Source organism: Perca flavescens, chromosome 6 (genome assembly GCF_004354835.1).
Source record: "Perca flavescens isolate YP-PL-M2 chromosome 6, PFLA_1.0, whole genome shotgun sequence".
NCBI classification, from domain to species: Eukaryota; Metazoa; Chordata; class Actinopteri; order Perciformes; family Percidae; genus Perca; species Perca flavescens.
In genome coordinates, this window is record NC_041336.1 from 6,484,699 (window position 1) to 6,510,561 (window position 25,863).

Consider the following 25,863-nt stretch of genomic DNA (forward strand, 5'->3'; position numbering starts at 1 on the left):
TGTTCCCAACCATACAGCCTGTTCTACAGTTGTTTAGCAGCTTTGAATAATCACTGAAGTGCTATTAATCGGTCTAGATAAGGGATCGACTGATAGCAATACCGATTATTAGTACTTAAAGGGATATGCCACTGTTTGTTGAGATAGGGCTTATCACGGTCTCCCCTAGCTGTAGATAGGTGGGCCAATGCAGTTTTTGTGCATGCATTGTTTTAGTCCGGTGCAACACCGCTAGTTAGCTTAGCGTAGTGCATGGAATCCTATGTTGCCTATTAGCATGTTGTGAGTAAAAGTGAGCCCAACAAAAGACAAAAAAACAACCTAATTACTTGCACTGAGACAAAAAATGTGTTTGCCCACCTATCTACAGACAGGGTAGACCGTGATAATCCCTATTTCAACAGACAGTGTTGTATTCCTTTAATGGAGCCGATGACCGATTTTTTCGAACCAATATGCATTTACAATGAAAATGAAAATCTTTTAAGTCACAATTAAGATTTTGGATCTCCAACACAAAACTTATTTTAAATGCTTTAAGCAATTATTTAATAAATGAGAAACTCTGAAAATAATCCCCAGTAACAGAGAGTCAGATGGTGTTGTGTGTGTGTCAGACTCAGTGGTGAGTAAAACCGGAGCAGAGGGACAGACACAGAGCTGGAGCCGAGCCAACGTAGAACACTTTTTAATTTATTCACTTCATTGGTTATCAGCAGTGTTGGGAAGGATACTTTCAAAACGTATTTCGTTACAGAATACATGCCCACAAATGTAATTTGTAACGTATTCCGTTACGTTACTCAATCTGAGTAACGTATTCTGAATACTTGGATTACTTCAGGATTACTTCCACATTGAATTGCGTTTTATAAGTGTAGGAATGCGACCATCACATCCAGCTTACTAAACAGGCCTATAATGGTGTGTTCTTTTCATTCCAACTAGCTGAATGTGTACCTGAACAAGCAGATATATTATTGTATTGGTAGTCCCGAACTGCATACTACAAAAATCTAACCGCGGTCTAAGCTACCATGAGCTAATGTTAGCTAACGTTAGTTAGCATGTCAAACGGGGCTATTCAGTCTTTAAACGGCTCTGGAGCTAGTACATCAGCACCTAGTAGAATGTAAAGTCGCACGTCAATGTTAAAATACTAAGGTGACCAGTAAAACTACAGCAGACGACTACCCTTGGCTAATTAAAAAAATAACTTACTTTAAGATGCTTCTTCAGGTTGGAGGTGGAGTAATTTGGAGCTGAAAGGAGGTTGGTTGCTGGCAAGCAGAGGCTGCACGACACGGTTAGCTGTATTTCATTCTCCCTGTTCGTTCTTTAATGTGAAATGCTGTTTGAATTTCCAAGATAGAAACGTATTGCTGGCCTGGCTCTGTCGTGCCGGTTCCGACTCCATTGTGACTGATCACGCGAATAGCTATTTTTTCTATTTCATATCGGGGCTTCTGGAAAATGCATTAAGTTGCCTTAATTTATTCAGATTGAATAAACTCGTGAAACAGAGAAGTATCGTCATGTAATCCATTGATTTTAACAATGTAACTGTATTCTAAATACCAACTATTTAAATTGTAACTCATAATACTAATAATAGTACTCATAATTTGTATTCTGAATACGTAACGCCGTTACATGTATTCCGTTACTCCCCAACACTGGTTATCAGGCAAATAAAAGACACAGATAAAATGCAATCTGCCAAAAAACGGCCCAATAATCGGCCAGGGCTGATAATCGGTCTGTCCCTAGTCTAGATAGTTCTGGTGCGAGTTGCCCAGTTGGAGATATCGGCCGTGGAGATGTGTGCCTTCTCTCCAATATAATGGAACCAGATGACGCTCGGCTTGTGGTGCTCAAAGTGCCTCAAAAACCTGACAGCAAATCTTTTCAGAAATCATGACCCAGTAACTCAAGATAATCCACAAACCTGGGTGTGAGCAGTTTCATGTGGGAACTATGGTGGAAAGAAAAGAAATAGTTCGTACAAACTAAACTGCTCACAACCAGGTTTGGTTTGGTTTGAAGAGACGTTGAACATTATGACCTTTTATGGCGGTGGGATTTCAGCCATCTGATGTAACCAATTCCAATAGTTGTTGAGATATTTTAGAAGAAACTGGTAGACGTACAGACCTACTTTGTCATCCCGAAAGCCACGGCATTAGCGTAGCTAAACAATGTTTAACTTTCCTAGTATTGTTTTTGTAGTGCTGGGCAATATATCAATATAAATCGATATTGTGATATGAGGCCAGATATCGTTTTAGATTTTGGATATTCGTAATATCGTGATATGACACAAGTGTTGTCTTGTCTTGCCTGGTTTTGATTATTTATCACAAATCTCATTGTGTGGATATTTTGTGAAAGCATTAATTGTCAACCCTACAATATCGCCGCGATATCGAGGTATTTGGTCAATAAAATATTGTGATATTTGATTTTCTCCATGTTGCCCAGCGCTATCTTTCTACCGTCAGTAGCTTTGGTCGATGTTGCAAATGAGAATTTGTTCTCAATCGACTTACCTATATAAATAAATGTTAAATTAAATAGGAAACATTTATGGATTTCTCAGTCTTCATCAAGGACTTTCACTCACTTTCACCTTTCTACTGACGGAACAAACTATCCAGGATCAAATGTTTGACTTCCGTCCGGTGTTAATTTCCCGTTCTGTCCAGGACCAACCTCTCTCTCTCCTCAGAGCTTGTGGACAGCATCACCACGGTGTCTGCTCTCCTCAGTCCTGACAGCAGTAGCCATATTCACACTGGTGTAAAAAAAAATACCGTTCTATCCCAGCCTCACGCTGCTCCACTTTCTCTATCCTCTGGCAAAGTGTTTGTCCTTAAAGGTGAGCAATCAGCACTATTTTCCCTGCTGGGAATTCAACACCTGCTCATTAATTATACAGCAGACCATCCTTCCTGAAGGAAGCCTGAAAAAGCCACAGTAGACATGACTGCCGGTACACAGAAGCTCACGAAAGAGGAAGAAATTCACCAAAACCTCACAGATTCACCAGCATTTTAAAGGGTAACTTTGGTATTTTTCAACCTGGACCCTATTTCCCCACGCATTTGTGTCTAAGTGACTGATAGGAACAACAATTTTTGAAATAAGTCCAGTGTTAAAGTTACACTGTGTAGTGTTTGAAGTATTTTATTAGCTAAAATCAATCTCTTCATTCATAAATATGTCCTCGTTGGTGTAAAATCACCTCTGCCAATGATCTGACTTGAAGAATTTCTTATCTGTATTTACATTGGAGTGGCAAGTCCAAGGAGGCTTCCATGTCGTTCCGCCATTTTGAAAAACTCATTTTACATAACATAAAGCACTAGCCGCCCTGTCTAGCTAATCCACAACAGGCGTTTTTGTTCAGAGCCAGCGTCACGTGACTGAAACCAGCTGAGACGGAGAAGCAGATCAGTGAAAGGCACTTTGAAAGGTGCTCTAAGCAATGTCATGTATTTTTGGGGTTCGTCATTTTTTGTCACATACAGCAAACATCTCCTCACTATCCGCGAGCTTCCTGTCCCCTGAACACACTGTAAAAAAACGCGGTCTCTGTACACATCCCAGGCTCCACAAACGGCAACAACAACAAACTGCGCCAACCTGCACCACCAAACATAACAAACAGTGTTCCAGCCAATAACCAACAAGAAGGATTTGGGGTTGGGGGGTTGGTGCGCTGAAGCACGGAAGGGAGGGAATGGGGATGGGATGAGGAGGAGGGAGGGGCGAGCTAGCCTCATTTTGTTTGGAAATACTTTGAACGTCAACAAGAAGTGCCGTCACCCAACATCGCTTAGAGCACCTTTAAAGCCTGCACGGCACTTTAGTTCATAACGGAGGATCATACGTATGCCGAGCCACAGGAGAAGGAATCCTCATCGCGAAAAAAGTTTGCAGTTTGTTTGAAATAACGAACACAGTAGCTTCTTGGCACATAACGGCTACCGTAGTTGCAACACGCATTTGAAAAAGCGAGGCGCTAGAGAGCACTATTCGTTTGAATGCAAAATACAATTTCACCGCTAGATGGGAGAAATTCCTACGCGGTGTACCTTTTAAGCGAAAAAAGCTTCAATGTAACCTTGTTGGGTAAAAGCGTACCTTCAATTTCATCCACTAAAAGTTCTGTTGTTGCCGCTGACAGGCTCAGATTATTATTCTAAGTGTCTGACAACATTATGTAAAGGATCCCTACAGAGGTCAGCCTTTTTTTGTTAAAGAGTAAGATCCTTTTTGTTTTACATGAATCAGCCCCGAAATCACCATCACCAAACTTACTAGACTCCATGTAAATAAAGAGTAATTTTTTCATCGTAAAACACACTTCACTCAAAGTTGACAGAAACTAAATAAAACTATCAAAAGCCGTCTTGGTTCGTCTTTCCACTGTTCCAACAATCACCACTCTGGTTTGGTTGAAATAAACTCTTAATTCACCCATTTACATTTACAACATATGCTGGCTCTATACACGCTAAAAGTCCTGACTATTTACATGGAGTCTGGTGGAAATATGCTGGTTCTATACAGGCTAAAAGTCCTGATTATTTACATGGAGTCTGGTGGAGATATGCTGGCTCTATACAGGCTAAAAGTCCTGATTATTTACATGGAGTCTGGTGGAGATATGCTGGCTCTATACAGGCTAAAAGTCCTGATTATTTACATGGAGTCTGGTGGAGATATGCTGGCTCTATACACGCTAAAAGTCCTGATTATTTAAATGGGTTCTGGTGAGTTTGACGATGGTGATTTCTGATTTGTTGAAGATTTTGTTCACATTAGTCTAGCTAGTTCACACTTAGGCACCAATGCATGGAATAATAGGGCCCAGGTTGAAAAATACTAAAATGACTCTTTAAATCAGGTACGACTGGAAGTGTCAATGACTTTAAAGAAAGTGTTAGCTAGTGTGAGCATTTCATGCAGGTCTTTGTTAGGGAAGATTAGCCTAGAAATCTAGACGCACCCTAGTGGCAGAAAAAGTAATTTGCAGCCAGGATCGTCTAGCAACTCTCCGTCGGCTTGCGAGTTGGAAAAAAATGATTCTGGTCAGGCCAATCACATCGGGTATAGAGTCGGTGGGAGGGCTTAACATAAGGAGGCAGAGTTGTGACGGTTCCGCGTGAATTCCCTGCTACTTGAAAACAAAGAAGATGGCTGCTGCTGCTGGCGAACAGTGGTGTTTGGAATCGGCTTTGGCCGCGACTCTGGAAGACTTGGAGTTCAGCTTTTCTTGGAGAAAAGAACGAAGAACGGCACTGAAGTCATTCTTAAAAAAGGAAGATGTGTTCAGAGTTTTGCCGACCGGCAAAAGTTTGATCTATCAACTAGCGTTGCTCTGGTTGGCTATGAGTGCAGAGGGAATGTGAAAGACAACCGTTTATCACGCCCCTCGGATTGAGCCCTGCCAAAGGGGAGTTCCCAGACCCAACATCTTGATGTAGGTCTGGGGAAGGGCAGATATGAATTCAACAAAATCCTGCCAAAGTTTCTAGAAGGGACCAAGTAAGAGGTGTCCTGAGGTAAAGACTAGTCCTACGTCTGTTCTTTGTTTGTATCCAAAGCAGCAGCTGAAAACCCCCCCTCAGAGGATGCCAAAGCATCTGATGGTCACAGTTTAAGTAGCTGGCAAAGTAAGCAGTGGAATCCCCCTGTGCTGTGAACTCCACAGTGTTTTAGGACAGGAACAAACCACACAGCAGAAATCTGGAACCACAGTCAAAAAGTAGAAAGTAGACTTAATAAAAAGTCTTTGTTAACAGAGAGACCAAGCTTAAGGTTTTGCAGCGTCTCCCCTCTGTGTAAAGAGTCCTGATGTGTGGGTGTTGAACACACACCCAAATAACTGAAGAACATTTTCTTTCTTGAAGAAACACCCCCAAAAAAGCATTCATAAAAAGATTGGTTTTCCCTTTATAAAAGAGACTATTAACAGGACACCTCGAGCTGTAAACAAGGTAAGTTCTTAATCTTGTTGTACTGTATTAGGAATTTTCCAACCATGAACATTTTATACCTGTAAAACTTTCCAGACGCCTAGAAAACTAACTATTTCAATGTGTGTGTGTGTGTGTGTGTGTGTGTGTGTGTGTGTGTGCAGCCTGGTCTCACAGAATTCCGTGAAATGATCACGAACTGTTAACACGGCATTACGTGGTGGTAGCACGGAATGTGTGAAAATTCTGTGTGGCCACCACGGACAAAAATGCCAATGTAAAGTCAATGAGAAGATGACGTAGCATTAGGAGCGACTACGGCAGCGAGTAGTTTGTAAGCCTGAAAATCTTAATCTTAAGGAGGTTGGTTGGGGTGGTGGTGGATGGGTCAAACACAGGACTTTCACCCAGGAGTCTGGGGATTGTGTCCCGCGTAACCCAACCATAACCATCCCGTTCTTCTTTTCCTAAACCCAACCGTCCCGTTGTTGTCCCGTGTCCCGTTATTGTTTTCCTAAACTCAACCGTTTATAGTTTTCCTAAACCCAACCATCCCGTTCTTCTTTTCCGAAACCCAACCGTCCCATTGTTGGATACGTAAGCCTACCCACGACCTTTTCCTTAAGGGGCCGTGTTCATTTCATGGAATTCTGTGAGATCAGGTTGCAGCGTGTGTGAGACGTGTAAAGTGTATGGGAAGAGTGTGAGCATGTGCAGTGGGCCGCACCGTTCAAAAGCTAGTCTATAACCCTGACGTTCCACTTCCGGGATTGCTCCGGTGCTGCCGGAAATTCTGCCGGATGTCCCCGATTTAGGCCGGACGTCCGTTACCTTGGGCTTTCTTTGTGTTGGCGTTCTAACCTCCGGTGGATTTGTGAGGACTATGGTTAACTGGTCCTCAGATCTCTGAAGGGTAAATCCAGATAGCTAGCTAGACTATCTGTCCAATATGAGTTTCCTGTTGCACGACTAAAACTACTTTTGAATGTACACACGTTCCACCAAAACAAGTTCCCTCCAGAGGCTATATTGCAGAGGCACCGTTGCTCCGTCCGGCGCTTAGCGATTGTGATTGGTTTAAGAAATGCCAATAAACCAGAGCACGTTTTTCTCCTATCCAGGAATGCTGTATAGACTATAGCCAGACCCTCCTCCGCAGCGCTGTAGAGGAAGGTCTGGCAAAGCGAGACTATGCAGAAGCAAACCCGGAAGCTATAGGAAACGTTTTTGTGCTTATTTGCCCCATGAGCAATTTTTATTCTTTTTCACACATGCACAAAATAATTCTGCATCTGCAAAACTTTTTTTTACAAGCTCAAAATAGTAATGACCCTTATTTGATCCCATAGGTGGGTGCCAGCTTTAAATTGTGTGTCCTGTTCTTACAATTCATCCAGACACATCCATTCATCAAACACCTCTGCATGCTTGGCTTTGACGAATTGTGGAAGACAACCCTCCCCTAAATTCAGCCATCAGAAAAGGGGATTTTGGTTGCCTTTGGAAGATCAGACACTTTACTTGAAGCATACTGAGGCCTTTAGTCATCACGTGAAGGCCTTCACTTCACCAAGTAACCTTGGACCTCTTCAGCCTTTTTGGGTTACACACAAGGTTGAGCAAAAAAAGAAACTGCAAAGCAACAAGTGATTAAAGTCTAGATTATCCAATAGTGCTTATCCCTCTTAAATCTCCTTGTTCATGGGCAATAATGTGAGTAATTTGATTTTATGCCCTGTTATTAGATATTCCATAAATAAATAAAAGCCAGGGCTGCAAAAACATAAGAGGCTTTGGGCTTTCTTCTGTGGGTGTGTTAATATGTCAAAAACAAGATTTTCTCCTTCCTATTTGAGAAAATACATCTTTCGGCTCGCTGATACTTTTTGTTCTTTCGACCTTTGTTTAATGCACTTCCACATTATTTATTTAAACACTCGACATTTGAAATGAAAGAAGATTAAGTGTTCACCTGCTGTATTAATAAGTCCTCGAAATACATGAAAGAGAACCGTTTGGTCTCCTTAGGCCATGCAATGTGGATTTTATGGATTGTGTTACCCCCCTGGGTCATGTTATTGGTGAGCTTGACTGCAGATTAACCTTTCCATACACACAGCATGTCAGGGTCCAGCCGCATTTGCATAATACGACTTTTATTACCTACTACCAAGCCATGAGGAATTTGTCCATTTTGCACTTTGGCAGTTGACCTCACACATACAGTACACACAGCGAGGGGTGGAAGCAGGATCATCAAGTGTGGAAACATACCCAAAAAGTTGTACTGCCGTGTATGAAAGCTGCAGAAGAGGAAATGGAAATCTCTATTTTGTCTTTTTGGGAAAATGTTTTTTTATTTTGCCATGTCCAGTAGACATTCAAGCACCCAACAGTACATTCATCCAACGGGACCAACTGCTATTGATGCTGTTCTTGATTCCATCCCCACTCTTAACGGAACACGCCGACTTATCCCCCAGAGTTAGACAAGTTCATACATACCCTTCTCATCTCCGTGCGTGTTGTAACTCTGTCTGACGCCCCCACCGCTAGCCTAGCTTAGCACAGATCTTGGAGGTAACCGGCTCCATCTAGCCTAGCTTAGCCCAGATCCTGGAGGTAACCGGCTCCATCTAGGCTACTGCTCCCAACATGTTCCTGTTTACATGTTGTGATTTGTATAGTCACAGGGAGAACAAATAACAAGGTCACATGACACACAGCCGTCTTCTAACTGTATACATGCTGGGAACTATATTCTCAGGAAGGCGAAGCACTGCTACTTCTGCTACTTGGGCGGAGTGATTTGCTAGCAGCACCGTGGTGAGGAGCAGAGAGCTCGCCTGGAGTTCGCTCAGAGTTGGAGTAATAGAGTCAACAATTACTAGATAGTAAAAGCATAGTGACCATGTTATTTGTACACCCTGTGACTACACAAATCACAACATGTAAATAGGAACATGTTGGCGTTATTTTGTCACTTTTGTTACCTCCAGGATCTGGGCTAAATTAGGCTAGATGGAGCTGGTTACCTCCAGGATCTGTGCTAAGCTAGGCTAGATGGAGCCGGTTACCTCCAGGATCTGGGCTAAGTTAGGCTAGATGGAGCCAGTTACCTCCAGGATCTGTGCTAAGCTAGGCTAGCGGTGGGGGCGTCAGACAGAGTTACGACACGTACGGAGATGAGAAGGGTATGTATGGACTTATCTAAATCTGGGAGTTGTGGTGAATAAGACAAAGTCTCAATAAGTCGGCGTGTCCCTTTAAGATTCAGGGTGCCCGGCTAGCTCAGTTGGTAGAGCAGGCGCCAATATATAGAGGTTTAGCCTACTTCTTGATGCAGAAGGTCCGGTTTCGACTGCGGCCCTTTCCTGCATGTCATCCCCTCTTCTCTCCCCTTTCATGTCTTCAGCTGTCCTGTTTAAATAAAGGCTGAAAATAACAAAATATATAAAAAGATTCTTAGAATACATTTTCATCAAGAATAATATTAGGAATTTACAATCTATGAGTCCCTTTAGCCTTCAGGTAGGGTTGTGTTTTTGAGAAGTTGATACGAATAACCCTCTGACGTGGTATTCACATGGAAACAGCTTGTACTGACGGATGCTAATGTTTTTAAAAAATATGAAAGTTATTTAGTCTGCCTTGTTCTTGTTTGCAGCATGGCACTGAAATGCAGAAAATCTATGCTATGCAATGCTATTCTGCCCCGACTCAGTCAGGTCCTGTGTCTTTCCTGATGTTTATATCTCCAGCCCCAAACTATCAAGTATTTGGTAGTTGATCTCAAGATATCGACTGCGCCAAAGAAAAGATGGGTCAGCTTGAGCCTAGTTCTGGGATGCTTGAGAAACCGTGGCAGGCCCTGTAACACGGCTTCTGCTAACCTCCAAGAGGAGATAGTCCTGAAACATAACATTCCCGTTATCATGCAGCTGTCTATGTAGAGACAGGGAGCCAAGGACAGAACATGTTTGGATCTCAGAGACTGGCCCATTTACTTTTGTGGTTCAGTCTCAGAAGTCTCATTACAGCTCTGATAAAGCCACTGCACGCGGCCTGCTGAGCAGCACACAGCAGACAGACACAACCTAGGGAACATTTGAAGAGCATTCAGGTGCTAAAGAGACAGACATGCATGCAGAGGCTCAGTCCTCGACGGCAGCGGTCCAGGGTTCAAGTCCGACCTGCGGCCGTTTGCCGCATGTCTTCCTCCTCTCTCTCCCTCTCTCCCCTCTTTCCTGTCTACAGCTGTCCTTGTCTACAATATCTAAAAAGACCATTACATACATTGGATACCCTATTTCATAATTATGATATCTGTATCTCAATCATGAGAAAGCATTGAATGAAGGAGGGAAAAAGAGTGAATTAAATCAGGTTTCCACAATAAAGACTTATGAATTAATATTGACTGCTGTTCATTTTGAGATCTTTCCTTGTAATTATTAAGACGCAAAATGCCAACACTATCTTGACGGAATTATGAGCATGCATTTCCATGTTTTCTCTGGGAAGTCCAATGCACTTTCTCAACATTTATGTTTTTCAAGTGGACACAGACTGCAAAATGAATAATGTTGCTGCTGCTGAGTTGTAAGTTGGCAACTGTTTGTTTGCTCCTCTGTGTGGCCATTTAAAAAAAAAAAGGTCATCTTATAGCAGCCTTAATAGTGATTTATTCTTCAGGGCAGTTCAAAGGCAATGTATACTAGTTTGGGGACTTGTGCGTAGACTGTGGCCCACTTAGCTTTTCATTTACTGACGGAAAATGTAAAAGATCCCTTCATTTGTTCACCTCTCAGTCTGTTCTTCTACATCAGCAGGATTATGATTTTCCAGGCAGGAGGAGGAAAGGGGGGAGGGGGGGTGGTGCTGGTCTTTTAACACTGCCCTCATCCCAGTTTCTCCTCTCTTCACCTCCTCTGCTCTCAGCGGTAGGAACAGACCCAAATCAAAGGCCACTTTCTGTCTGTCCCAGTCTCTGGGTCTGTCTCTGTCTGTCCCAGTCTCTGTCTCTGTCCCAATCTCTGTGTCTTTCCCAGTCTGTGTCTCCGTCTCCGTCTCTGTCTCCGTCTGCGTCTCTGTCCCAGTTTGCGTCTGATCCAGTCTCTGTCTCCATCCCAGTCTCTGTCCCCTTGAGAGGCTGCTGAAGGACTTTTGAGTCGTTCAACAGTCCGACCCGGCACCTGCATCCTCTGAGGCTCCGCCAGGGCACCAGCACCTCCCGCAGCTCCACACCGACCGAGCGCCGAGCCTGATGATGGACATGAAGTAAGTCCTGTTTTAGGCTACACAGGCGAATTAGACCAAACATGGAGGAATACACGATACTTTTCAGCCTTTCCATGTCTCGCCTTTCTGGTCGCGTCTTTCACTTCCAGTTTGCCTTTATTCTTTATCAGTGCATGCACGTGTTTTATGAACTATAAACTGGTGACATTTACAATCAACCCTCATCAACAACTCGGCGTTATTCGGATCGCTGCTATTAATTAACATTACTAAAACACGTGTTGATATAGTACGTTATCAGGAAACCTTCCATCAACAGTTAATAACGTTAACCATAAATTGTTAGCTGGGTAACCGTTTCTAAGTGTAGGAGCCACATATTGTCTATTTTGTTTATGATCTCATTTATATTATTTATTGATTATTATATTGTGCACTTATATTGTAGGTGGTTTGGGCGGAAATTATAACGTATTTGTTTGCTTCACCTGTTCATCTGGGTTTTTGGGGGGTTTTGACAGAGACACTTTCTGTTGACCGCTTATTTCTACTCATAAAGACAAGTAACTTTTAATTTGGTAACTGCAGTGCTAGTTGTATTTTACGTGTGGAATAAAGAGGAATAAATCATTGCAATACAATCTCGAGCGCGTGTGTTTAAGTGTAGCCTATTGCAGGACAAGATTTCCCACAATGGCCAAATATAACCAAATATATCACAGTGATAACTAACACAAACAGTAGCCTATGACAAAAAACCGACAGCAGACGTTAAGGGGAGACCGGGGATAGTTGTAACACGGGTCAGTTGAAGCCTATACCGTCCAATTTGTCCAATCAGAAACAAGTTTGGAATCACCTGGATCCCTTTAAACGTGTTCTGTTTAGTCCTTATTACCACTAACAGGGCCAGCCCTAGACGTTTGGGGGCCCTAAGCAGGATTTGGTTTGGGGACTCTCCACATTGTAACATGTTGCCACTGCACTTGGGACTAAACCAACTTTTGTGTATTGTAAATGTTAGTTTAAGCACTCATAATGCACAAATAGCCTACGCATTTAAAGACTAATGTGAGACCTACTAGCAGCAACACTATCTTTATATAGACCGGCTCTGTTATGAGCTCTTTTGTGGGACATTTCAAGCGCTCTTGGGGGGGGGCCCTCTGGTAGCCACGGGGCCCTAAGCAGCTGCTTAGTTCGCTTATGGGTCGGGCCGGCTCTGACCACTACACGTGTGAAGAAACAGAACCCTGTGACAGACATTGCCCATTTTAAAAAGAAAAAAACTCATTTTCAGGTAGGAAAGTATTTATTTTAACCTCATTTATTTTTGGCATAGCAATGCCAGCTTTGTAGTTAAACTCAACTAACTTTAATCATGCTTATTGTGTGTCTATATCAGTGGTTTTCAACCTTTTTTGTGCCAGCGCCAGCTTCAATATCTCCGTGCCAGTAATTTGATTTCTCCCACTTTCAGGGTATGTTGGAGAGCTTATTTGGACAGATGTTTTACAGTTTTGATGATCTCAAAATCACCAAAAATGACGATGCAGTGGATAACGCAAATAACTGAATATCTGTCCAACGCGCTCATTATTAGGTGTAGTAAGTGACCGTCGTAAAAGTTATTTCGTACTTTTGAAAAATATTCACAAAAAATAAACCAAATGATTTGTTTTCATTCTGATTAATGTAGTACTTCCCAACTGAAGTGCCCTAGTTACTACAGGTGAAATCTTTGTAAAAAGTCAAACTACATGGAAGCAGGAGTCATTTATTGTAGAAAAGTATTCACAAAAATAAACAAAATTACTTTTTCTTTACTTGCTTGCATAAAAAAATCACTGATATGGAATTCGTGCAATAGTCAATTAAGAAAAACATGACCGTTTTCATCTTCTGTAGGGTGTAGTCATTTCCCAGTGGACCATGAAACATACAGCAAAGACATTGCTGAAATGTTCTAGTTATTTCTATACAGTATGCCTGAAGTACTTAATGTAAGGTACCCTGCTACAAACTTAGAGCTTTAACTATATACATTTTTTCAGCAACATTTCACCTGTAGTCACTAGGGCACATCAGTTAGGAAGTACTACAGCAATCAGAATGGTTTATTGTTGTGAATATAATTTCTACAATAAATGACTCCTGCTTCCATGTAGTTTGACTTTTCACCAAAATGTCCCCTGTAGTAACTAGGGCACTTCAGTTGGGAAGTACTACAGTAATCAGAATGGAAAAAAAATCATTTGGTTTATTTTTTATACATATTTCTCAAAAAATATGAAATAACTTTTACGACGGTCCCTTACTACACCTATATTGACGAGCGCGTTGGACAGATATTCAGTTCTTTGTGCTCTCAACTGCATCGTCATTTTTTGGTGATTTTGAGATCATCAAAACTGTAAAACATCTGTCCAAATAAGCTCTCCAACATACCCTGAAAGTGGGAGAAATCGAATCACTGGCACAGAGATATTGAAGGTCACATCCGCAAAAATGGACAAATGTCAAACATGAAACCAACTTCACCCTGCTGTATTACATATGGTACAACTAACCTGGACTATGGGCTAAATTGTAACATTTGACTTGTGTTTGAGAGTAAACCATGCATTTTCTGTTTGGGTTGCAGAGATAACAGATACAACATTTAATAGCATACACATGTAACTAGTTTGCTTCACATTTTGAACCCACTGGCTTAAAAGAGATCCAAGATACAGACAGAAATGTAAACTATCTCCGGCCTTCCTATCTTTTCGTTGGCTTAATTGTGATATCGCCCTGTCCTATCATATGTTGAATTCTTGTTTATAGACAACATTTCATGTAAACTGGCTGTCTGTGCACTTACTTAAAGACTAGCAATGAATTGAAAAAAGTAATTGGAAGTTTAACTTGTTAATGCCCCCAATATTATGATCAATTTTAAAAAGAAAAGTGATATGTGCGTGGTTAGGCTGCATATCTAGATAGAAAGCTACGCAGACAGTATCACTAAGTGTTTCCAGAGACTGCTGATGAAGAAGTAGCATTTATCTAAAGTTGTGATACCAGAATGTAAAAATATACTTTAACACGCATACAAAAAAAATAATCTTGAATTCAAAGTAAAAGCAAAGAATTATCATCTGCATATTGTACTTGAAGTATCCAAAGTGCTCATTGTGCAGAATGGCTTCTTTCAGAGTGTTATATGATTGTATACTGTACGTTGTGTTAATGGTTTAGTATTATCATTATTAATGCATGAATATGTAGGCGTTTTAATGTGGCTGATCAAGTTGGAGATTTTTATTAAGTTGCTCATAGTTTTTTTTTTATCTTAAAGATGATATGTAGGCCTATCGATTTTTTCACTTTGCCTCGATAATATTGGATTGTTGATCATTGACTCGATATCAATGTACACCCCTACCTATTACACATGTAATGTGCAGTGTTTCAGTTGTTTTAGTTTTTGGTTGCTTTCACACCTACCTTGTTTGGTCCGTTTAAGACCCTGGAGTGTTTGGTCTGATAGTCCGGTTCGTTTGGGGCGGTGTGAAAGCTCATCTGGACTCTGGTGAGGATCAAACAACCAAACTCTGGTCCACTTAAAAACAGGGGTCTCGGTTCGCTTCCAAGTGAACTAGAGTTCAGTTAATTTCGGGTGAAACGCAATCTGAATGAAATACAGGAAGTGAACCAAAAACAGAGCATTTACTAACCTGCAATTTCAACTTTGCACACAATTTACAGACTTGTATATGACTTAAAGGAACATGCCGACTTATTGGGACTTTGTCTTATTCACCGTAACCCCCCGAGTTAGACAAGTCGATACATACCCTTCTCATCTCCATGCGTAATTCTGTCTGACGCCATCACTGCTAGCCTAGCTTAGCCCAGATCCTGGAGGTAACCAGCTCCATCTAGCCTAGCTTAGCACAGATCCTGGAGGTAACCGGCTTCATCTAGCCTAGCTTAGCCCAGATCCTGGAGGTAACCGGCTCCATCTAGCCTAGCTTAGCACAGATCCTGGAGGTAACCGGCTCCATCTAGCCTACTGCTCCCAATAAGTGACAAAATAACGCCAACATTTTCCTATTTTGATTTGTATAGTCACAGTGTGTAGGTCACATGAGACACAGCCATCTTCTAACCGTATACATACTTGGAACTATATTCACGGAAAGGCAAAGCACTGCTACTTCTGCTACTTGGGCGGAGTGATTTGCTCGCGAGTTTTGGATATTCTGTCCAGTAAACAAGCAACTGTCCCGATCGTTTGACATGTGTTTACAGTGTTTGGTGTGTTTGACAACGTGCAGTGTGAAAGCAAACCGAACCAAATGAAAAATGCAACAATTTTGCAACTTCGGCCATGAATCGCACCGAGTCCACCGAACTAGGTGTGTTAAACTCCATTTAGTTCCGGTCTCTCAGTGACCGATGGCCCTCATTTTTTGTCTGAATGTCTGTTTCCATCCGCATTCTAAACTCTGGTCGATTCGGGGAAACATCCTCCGAGCTAAAACTGACAATCAAATTATATTTATCTTTTTTTTTGAGTAAAATTCACACATTCAACAGCCATTTTAATTCCAGAGCGCACCTCCCTACGTGCACCGTTCTCTTAATACATCCATAATGAGCACATGTTCCACCAAAACAAGTACCTTCCCGAGGCTATTTTGCAGAGGCGCTTGTCGCTGCATCCGGTGCTTAATAAATTAGAGCACGTTTTTCTCCAGTTCGAGCCAGACCTTCCTCCACAGTGCTGCGGAGGAGGGTCCACACAGCATTCCGGGATAGGAGAAAAACGTGCTCTGGTTTATTGGCATTTCTTTAAATCAATCACAATCACCTTGGGCGGTGCTAAGCGCCAGAAGGAGCCACAGTGCCTCTGCAAAATAGCCTCTGGAAGGAACTTGTTTTGGTGGAACGTGTACGTTCAAAGGTTGTTTTTACTCGTGCGGCAGAAAACTCCGATCGGACAGATAGTCTAGCTAGCTGTCTGGATTTACCCTGCGGATGCGGAACGTCGTGGATATAGACTAGCCTATATCTAACAGTAGGTGTAGCTTCTCTGCAGTCGCATCAAGAAGTTTCCTCTGAAATGTGTCTCAAACTAAATAATGAGTGCAGGCCAGTTTTTTTTTTGTCTCCCTGTCTGAGATATAAGCCCTTAAAGCTCACAGCAATTCTGCTTAATCAGCTTGTGGCATGCAGACTACAACACACACAAACACAAACTTTCGCCAGTCAGCAGCTAACAGCAAATAAGACATGGCTGCTGCTGCTCGAGGCCGACTGGTGAATCGTTTCCAAATCGTTCCTGTGAACTTAATGTCTCTCTCAGCGCTCAGTCATGCTGTACGAAGTCTCTTTCTTCTTCCCTCTGAGAGATCTCTCTCCGTTGCTTCCAGCCCTCCCCGGTTGCTCCTTGCTTCCTGTCAGAATGTGTCTGTCAGGGGGGGCCGGGGTTGCCCCTGGAGACGGGCAGACCGAGTCATTCGAGGTGGCGCGATGTGGGACTGGTAGGTGATGGAGGAGAAGCAGAGGGGCCAAATGGGTGACGCCGGTGGTCCTTGCTGGGAGAAAGCAAAGCGGTACAGCGCAAGGGGCAGCAATGGCTCAGCACTTTGTTCTCCAGCGTGACAGACAGAAGCAAAGAAAGGCTGTGTCGGCTTCGTGGTGGGTTTAAAAGACTGAGAGAGAGAGAGAGAGAGTCTGGGAAGTATACTGTAGGTCACTGGGTTCCTTCACTTTTATTGATTTGTATGAATCCCCTTACCAAATTTGAATCCTAACGAAATATCTCATTGAATCAATTCATGTTTTCAACATTTGTACGAAGCTAAAATTGAAATTCAGAAATAACTAATCAATGATGTTTTTTTTAGAATAGCCAGTTTTTTAGTTGAACCATGAGGACATTGTCGTTGTGCTATATGCTAAAATGTATGTGTGCTTCACTGGGCAACACTTTCTCATGAATGGGTTCATACGATATTGTACTAAAACTTACGCACAACAGTTCAATATTATATTATAATATAATATTCTGCGACCACCGGCCCTTTACGTGATGACCAATCACATGACACTTACAGTGCTAAGAATAAGTTTAGGAAACCATGCTAAAAGTGAATAAAAAAAGGAATAAATATATCATCTTTTGGAAATTGATCTTAATGCCTTGATTAAAAAAAATGAGGAAAAATCCAACCTTTAAGGACACCAATTTTCTTTGTGAATGAATAATGTATCGTAAATAAATACATGTTCTTCCTTAAAATACAACGGGCATAAGTATACACACCCCTATGTTAAATTTCCATAGAGACAGGCAGATTTTTTATTTTTAAAGGCCAGTTATTTCATGGATCCAGGATAATATGCATCCTGATAAAGTTCCCTTGGCCTTTGGAATTAAAATAGCCCCACATCATCACATACCCTTCACCATACCTAGATTGGCATGGTTTTATTCCAGTTAGCCTAATAGCTAGTTTGATTTGCATTGAGAAATGATCTTATGGAAAGTACCCCATGCTAATCTCTAGGTATGGTGAAGGGTATGTGATGATGTGGTGGGGGGGGATCCATGAAATAACTGGCCTTTCAAAATAAAAGTCTACCTGCCTCTATGGGAATTTAACATAGGGGTGTACTGACTTATGCCCCCTGTATTTTAAGGAAGAACATTTATTTATTTACGATACACGAAAATTAATTGGCTTTTTCCTCATTTTTTTAATTTAGACATTAAGATAAATTTCCAAAAGATGATTTTTGTATTCCTCTTTTTAGTCAACTTTAGCATGGGTTTATTCACTTATGCTGAGCACTGTAAGTTTAGCAGTTTTAACAGATACATTTAGCCGAGAAAAAGTGACTGTGAACCGGGTACAGGGCACTGTGAGGTGCGGGTCGTTTCAGCGGCAGTTTGTTGTTGAGTTTAGCCGACATAAGGTGACTGTCATGCGGCGTCGACGGTTAAGATTAGGCCACAAAACGTTATAATAAATAAGTTTAGAAAAAAGATTGTGTTTTGGATTAAAACACTCGTGGGAACTAACACGTGTTACCTGGGTGAAAGTCTTGTGTTTTCTCAGCCAAACATCCTCCCCCAACTTCCTCCCTACACGGAGAATGCATGTGGTGCATACATTAATAAACGTGGAATACGTACGGATTACATCACATTGCTTTTTGTAGAAATATGAACGAATGGTTCATGGGAACAGCCTGCACTGATGTCTAACGGACCACCAGGCCTCTCATCACACACTGGGTAAAGCGACAAATGGGCCAAATTCTTACCAAGCGGCTGCAGTCCTTTAAGAATCTAGTTCACCTCCTTCCTCCCTCCCTCCCTCCCACCTCCTCACCCCCTGCATTCTCCATCCAGCCTCAAATGACCTTTCCTGGCAAACTGAGCGGTCAAACATCCTCTCTCTTGGCCCCCGCCGCCTTTTTCCTCAAGGTGATGTCATTGATTATTCAGCCACTTGCGATGCCTGTCTTTGTTGCCTGGGATGCGTCCTCTGTCCGCTCTGCCTCCCCTTATGAAAACCTCTCTCTCTCTCTTTTTCTCTCACTCTCTCTCTCTCTCTCTCCTAATCACTGAGGCCGTACACCCTGACTAAGTGTCTGTATGTGTGTGTGTGTGTGTGTCTTAGAAAGAAAAGAGTGAGTCAGACCAACAAGTCCTTCAAACCATAAGACGATATAGGTTGTTTATTCCTACTAATAGGGCCGCACCATATGACCTGAAATCAAAATCACAATTAATTGCGCATTTTACCTCGATAACGATAAATGAACGATAATTGAATTCTTTTTGTGATTCGACGACAGATACTGTGTTTTTTATTTTTTTCGTATAAAGTTTTAAAAAAACGTCTTTTGCTGCTATGTTAGTCCCAACTTTGAACCAGCAACTGGTGTTTTAAGCTCCTCTCTTTTCTTCTTGTGGAGAGCTACGTGACACGTGAAACTATATCGATGAGGACCGGCACGTTAAATCGGCTGTCCGAGAGTAAACCAGGCCGACACACAGCTGATAACCTGCAGGTGGTGGCGCTGGAGACGGGCCCGGACATACACGCCGCGGTCCGCTGTGGACTTGTGTCAGTCCCGCAAAGTTGCTGCATGTGACAGTGCACAAAGCATCAACACTGGGACAAGCCTACAGATGTCTGCAGACACGGAGTGCGGAAAGTGGGTCAGAGCCTCCCGGATGGGTGAACTGAGACGCCGTTTCCTGCTTGGCGGTCAATGGTTAATGATCGGTTAACATTTCATTTCACTGGGCTTTCTTTTGGAAACTAGATAATGAGTTAAATGCTAGCTATCAGTAAACAGAAGCTAGTGGCTGATGTCTGGTGGGTGCGCCGGTGTGTGTGTGTGTGTGTGTGTGTGTGTGTCGGCCTGCCCCCGCATTTGGCGACTGGCGAGTGTTAATTTCCGACCCTGCACACGTGGCAGAATGTTTTTAAGGAGAAAGTAGACCTATCAATGGAAATAAATTATCGAAATTATCGTCATGGGAAAAATATGTTGATAACAGCCACAGAATTTTGATGTCGAACCATTTTCGATTAATTCATCCAGCCCTACCCTCTAATATGACCCACAGGAGCATTTTCCCCCTCGTGTTTAAACCAGAGTATATATAAGTTGCAGTTTTAAACATGTCGTTACCATTGTGAAACGGTCGCAGTTTGGTAAAACTACTTAGTTTAGAAAAGGATCGTGGTTTGGGTTAAAATCAGATTTTTTGTAAAGTTACAAAAACAAATCGCTACTTTTCTTTCCAAACAGGACTCAAACCCTACTCTCCATGGGTGAAAGTCCTGTGTTTGTTTGACCCATTCACCACCCCGATTTGGCGCTGTCAGTACCCGATCCGTTCCAACTGCACAATCCGTTTTGCGCATGCGCAAGATGTTCGCGCATGCGCTGTGGTACGATGATTTACGACACTACCCGATCTGTTTCCACACTAGCCTCCACCGGGAAGCTAACGTTAGTTTAGCTAATAGCTAATTCACGGAAGCTAACGTTACTTTAGCTAACAGTTCATTTGGCTAACCGCTAGCTGATTGTAGCGGTCTGCCGTCCGTCAGTCTCCACAGTTAAGCTAACGTTAGTTTAGCTAACAGCTAATTTGGCTAACCGCTAGCTGAGACAGCATGCAAACTTTTAAAAGACCCTCAAAATAAAACTTCAAAACAAACGTTAACATATATAACAGCTGTTATGTCAGTTCTACTTTACTTGTGCTCATTTAAAATACAATCACTCAATACTTGTCTTTATTGTTACTGTAAAGTCTTAATTTTGCTGTAGCCTGCTTTTCCCATTATGTTTGACTTAACGTTATTTTGCCTGCACGATCCGTTCTGCGCATGCGTTATTTGTCTTATACTTCGTCACCATACTTCCTGCTTTGCTCCCGTCATACCCACTGCGGCCACAAGAAGGTGCTGCCACCACTGTAAACTTAAATATGAGTCGTAATTGCTGCTTGAACAAACAACTTATTTGGCCGTTTTTTGGGTGGGAGGACAGTCACAGTCAGGCAGACAGCTCATAAATTAGAAAAAAAAGGGAGTGTTAGATTTGAATAGTCAGACATTGGTGGAAGATTGCCAGGAGCAATTATGCCATTGGATAAAGACAAAGTAAAAACCAGTATGACAGGAAGCGGACAGGTTGACAGCTTTACAATCTCCTTTATTCTAACTTTTCAGATTATGGAGGTGAATACTGGCCAAAGTTGCCTCTCTAATTTTCACAGCTTGGTTTCAGACATCATGGGGGTGGCTGCGGCTCAGTGGTAGAGCGGTTGCCTGCCAATTGGAAGGTTGGTGGTTCAATCCCTGGCCCTGCAGTCCCATGTCAAAGTGTCCTTGGGCAATACACTGAACCCTGAGTTCAGCTTTAAGGGCTCCAGAGTTTCTTGAAGTTCCTTCCTGTGTTGTTGTTCTTCATCGATGGGCATAAATCTGTGGTTGGAGTGCACAGACAGAAGAGTGAGCCTCTGAAGCTCTCTGCTCTCTCTCCAGTAAGAAACTCTCACACAGGTTCTTTAACACAAGGTTTAAAGGTGGTGCTAACCTTGAAGATATTCCCTTACAAACTGGACACTCTTGATTCGTTTCACTTCCCACCAGCTGCAGACATTCTTTACACAAGCTGTGGCTACACGGCAGGAGGACAGGCTCTTGAAAGATTTCATGGCAGATCGGACAGCAAAAATTGTCCTCTAAGCTGGACGCCATTTAGCCTGGACCAGGACACAGCCACTACAATAGAATGGTCTGACAGACGACAGACAAAGCAAAGACAGAAGCCGTTTCTCAATGTCAGGACTAGTCCTTCCAAGGAAGGATCCTTCAGAGGCTAGGCCAGGCTCCTCCTGAGCATTCGGGGAGCATGTACATTGGAACAGGCTAGCAAGTGCACGTCATTGCGGGCTTGCGTCATTGAAAATGTTTCGCCGCCTTCACTTCCGCGCTGCATTTCAAAACACTGGACAAAATGTCAATGCGAAATGGATGTGGAACTGTGAAATATAAATATATATATATATATATAAAAATAAACTAAACTTGATACATGTACTGATTGGACCCTTCAGAAGAATAATCTTTGACATGAACAAAAACAATTTTAAACTAGACAAAAGCGTAGACATCTGCAAGGCCAAACACCCTATCACACAATGTTAAACAATTAGTGTATTCCCCCCCCCCCACCCTTCCCTTGATTTGGATAAAAACTGAATGGGTTTCTCTTTGGCCCATGCTTCACCCTTACACTACATTTCTTGAAAATCAGGACAGACATTTTTTGTAATCCTGCTGGCGAACAAACACACCGAATGGACAAAATGACCTACTTGGCTGATTATCAGTTTATACCATTTCTTTTTTTGGACTTTAAATATGAAAAAAAAAAAAAAAGGGTCTGGTATCACCAAGGATTTCCTGGGTCGATTCAATTCTGATTCACAAGGTTCCAATTTAATTACATTTCCGATTCAATATTAATTAATTATAGGGAAATTGCAATACCAATTTTGCTTGGATGTAAAAGAGATACTTTGAGAAATAATGCTGTAAATTGTACAATCCGAGAAGCAACCATCAGATGTTTTTATAATGCACCAGGTTAACGTTTACATTAAGAATTGAACCCCAACAAGTTTGTGTTGGGTTATACATCAACAGTGAAGAGGCATATATTAAAAAAAACAAATTTATTTCAGGGTTTTTAATTAATCAATATCAGATCACTCGAAGATTGATTTTAACTGGATAATTATTTTAACCCAGTCCTAGTCAAAAAGCTATCATTTTCCATCTCAGAATTCAGTTTGTCTGAACAGATCGACGCTCATCATTCTGTTCCACCGTCATACGGACCTTAAGTGGTAAAACCTTCAGTTCATCCCCAGTGCCCATCAATGGAAACAGCCTCTCAGTGAAAGTGTGTTCGAAGGTGTGTATGTGTGTGTTAGTATCAGCATCAAAGAACGACAGCTCTCCTCTGTTCCAGTCCAGAGTCACTCTGATCCTCTGGGGCTTCTTCTGCACAACAAGAACAGTGTCTGGATCTGGTGGAGACAATGTTGAGTATTTACCTTCACCGAACTGTAAGACCCATAATCTAGACCATATGTCTTCCTTTCTCTGGACAGACTTTGCTAACACACCCAGTTCCCAGTCTGTATGGTCTCCAACCTCGACATCCCAGCTGTGAGTCCCTGAATTAAAGCCCTCAGAACCCAGCACAAGGCAGTAGTCATCAAACCTCTCTGGATTACCAGGAAGCTCCTGTGTTTCTTCTCCTCGCCTCACACTGGTCAGAGCTTCAGCCAGGATGAGTTCTGGATCAGCAGTGTTTGGGTCCAGAACCACAGGAGTGTAGGAGACCATGGCCTCGTCTAGCAGAGCTCCTGAGAGCAGCTGTGGGTCATCCTGCAGGGGGCGCTGCTGGACTCTTTCCACTGCAGCCTTGTTGTTCAGGAGTGAGACGTCTTCAGCTCCTCTTCTGTGGCTCGGACTGTGTCTGAAATAGTTGCCATCTCTTCGCACAGAGCCTTTATCTTCTCCTTCATCATCCAACTCTTCTGCTCCTCTTCCTCCCTCAGCGCAGCCATCCTGGCCTCCTCTTCATCTCTTAGAAACCAGCAAAGCTTCTTAAACTGCTCCTTAATCTGCACCTCTGTGCGTCGGGCCTGGACCTTCACGTGTTCTGCGAAACTTCACTTTAACTTGTTCACAAACCTGTAACTTCTCCTTTAAGGGCTCCGGAGTTTCTTGAAGTTCCTTCCTGTGTTGTCGTGCTTCATCGATGGGCATGAATCAGTGGTTGGAGTGCGTTTCTGAATGCAGACAGATGACGCACACCAGCTGCTGATGGTCCAGACAGAAGAGTTTGAGTTTCTCAGAGTATTATAATATAATACTAATATAATATAATAACCGTTTATTAAAAAGATAATTTAGAAAGACAGTAGCTCCCAAGACGGCGGCCGCCTGTATACGAGAACGTGACTGTCTGTATAATCTATCTTTTTAAACAAATGTCTGTATACTTACAAAGTTCTCAATGCTTCGGTTAACATTTAGGGACCCTCATTATGCTACCGTGGAAGTTTGGTGATATTTTGAGCCTTTTTGGTGGTATAAATAGCTATTTGTTTTTACTTTCCCTGTGCTCCGAATACTAGCGTTGTAAGCTAATCAGCAGTCCGCGCCAGCTTGTTTCAAGCTACAAACACATTTGATTAGCATGAAAACATGTCCCAGGGAGTGATCGAGTGGGTACACATCTGTTATTTACCCTAGGTTCGTTTTGCGCCGGAATTGCCCTTTAATGTGACGTATTTATTAAAATGTTAATATGAACCTATTGTTTTGGGACTTAATAAACTAAAATATTAATATCTGAATCAGCCTAAAAAATCCAGCATTAGTTTGGTATGTAAATTGGAGTCATATAATATATATATATATATATATATATATATATATATATATATATATATATATATATATATATATATATATATATATATATATATATATATATATATATATATATATATATATATATATATATATATATATATATATCATAATCTTAATATAGTAATGATTCTTAAGGGCTTTAAGTTGCAGCTACTGTAAGAACTCAAACAAACACGACATTTAGTATATCATTGATTTATGGATAATCTTAATCTTATGGATTTGTGTACCTTGCAGTCTGCAGCTCTGCTCAGTGACATAACGTGAACCAGCCAGCTTTATCCCGAGTGGCATTTATTTTGACGGAGCCAAATTCTTGCATTAAAAAGAAACGTTGAGTGATTATTATATATATAGTACTCAGTAATTGTAATTGTAATGTGATTTTTTTATGTGATTCTTGTATAAAATGCTACAGAGTCTAGAGCAGAGATCTTCAACAGGGGATCCCTGTGATTAAGAGTAACAGGTGCAAGCACTCCATCCCCACAGCCATTTCACTTGTGAACTCAGGCCGGGAGAGGAGGTAGTAACTCCTAATTCACTTGGCAAAGTGTGTAGTTTAGTTAGCAATATGATGTGGTTCATGGTGATGGGGATGATTAGGATAATGATGACGTCTATTCCGCCGATGTGGACAATTTCTGTTATGATGGAAGAGATGTTGATCATGTATTCAACACGCCTGGTCACTTTGTACTTTATTGTGGGTATTTGTAGCTTTTTCGTCATTCTGCCGCTTTTTTAGATGTTACTTGTTAGAAAAAATTGTGCTTAGAATGGTTTTGCTTCAGTTTCTTTGTTAAACCATTTGCATCCAAACTGCTGTTTTAGTATTTCTGTTTTAGTATTTCTGTGGAATATAATAATATATAATGTGGAAGGGCCTGACGAAAGCTACTGATCGCATGAAGCGAATAACTAACTTGACTCCCAGCTTCTTTAAAAATACACTGTTGTGAACAATCTTCAGTCACTTTCTTTACTTATGCTGAAGTGCTGTAAACTGACTCTACTTGGTTGCCGGGTTGGCAGAGGTCCAGGGTTTGACTCTGACCTGTGAAGATTTCCTGTATGTCTTCCCACTCTCTCTCCCCTTTCTCACCTTGCTGTCCTTTCCATTAAAGGTGGAAAAGCCCCAAAAAATTGACTCTACTTGCTGCAAGTAAACAAACTTTTAAGAGAACTCCAGTGATTTTGTCCATTCTTTAATAAATAATTATCCTAACATTACTGATGCTGTGTAAATTACAAAGTCAGTCACCAGTGACAGTTGTTGGTTTTCTAAAAGTTGAAGTTGGGGGTCCTCAGAGTCACTGCAGGGGGGAAAAAATTGAAATGTCTTAACATGAATCCATCATATTATTAGCAAATATAAATCCCCACTGATGATAGGCTTACAGGCCTATAGGTAAGATAGTCACTCAGGTAGCCACCCACGGATACAGTTCATCCTGGATTCACTGTACCACATGTATGTTGATTTATAAAATCATGCTGACAATTGTTGTTTTAATAGCTTAGTATTCTATGCACTAAATAAAGTATGTATAAAGGCTTTAGGCCACCCTACACTTTACTGTAGGCCCAGT

General features: G+C 41.8%; 1 protein-coding gene across 2 annotated transcripts in view; it reads left to right on the forward strand.

Annotated features, from left to right (window-relative positions):
* The first annotated feature begins 11,064 nt into the window (after positions 1-11,064).
* The window catches only part of bcan (brevican), a 49,025-nt gene continuing 34,226 nt past the window's right edge, over positions 11,065-25,863 (forward strand). For both annotated transcript variants that reach the window (XM_028581129.1, XM_028581130.1), the window contains exon 1: positions 11,065-11,264. In XM_028581129.1, the coding sequence (XP_028436930.1) occupies positions 11,251-11,264 (14 nt within the window). In that variant the 5' untranslated portion in view covers positions 11,065-11,250. The remainder of the gene's footprint in view (positions 11,265-25,863) is intronic.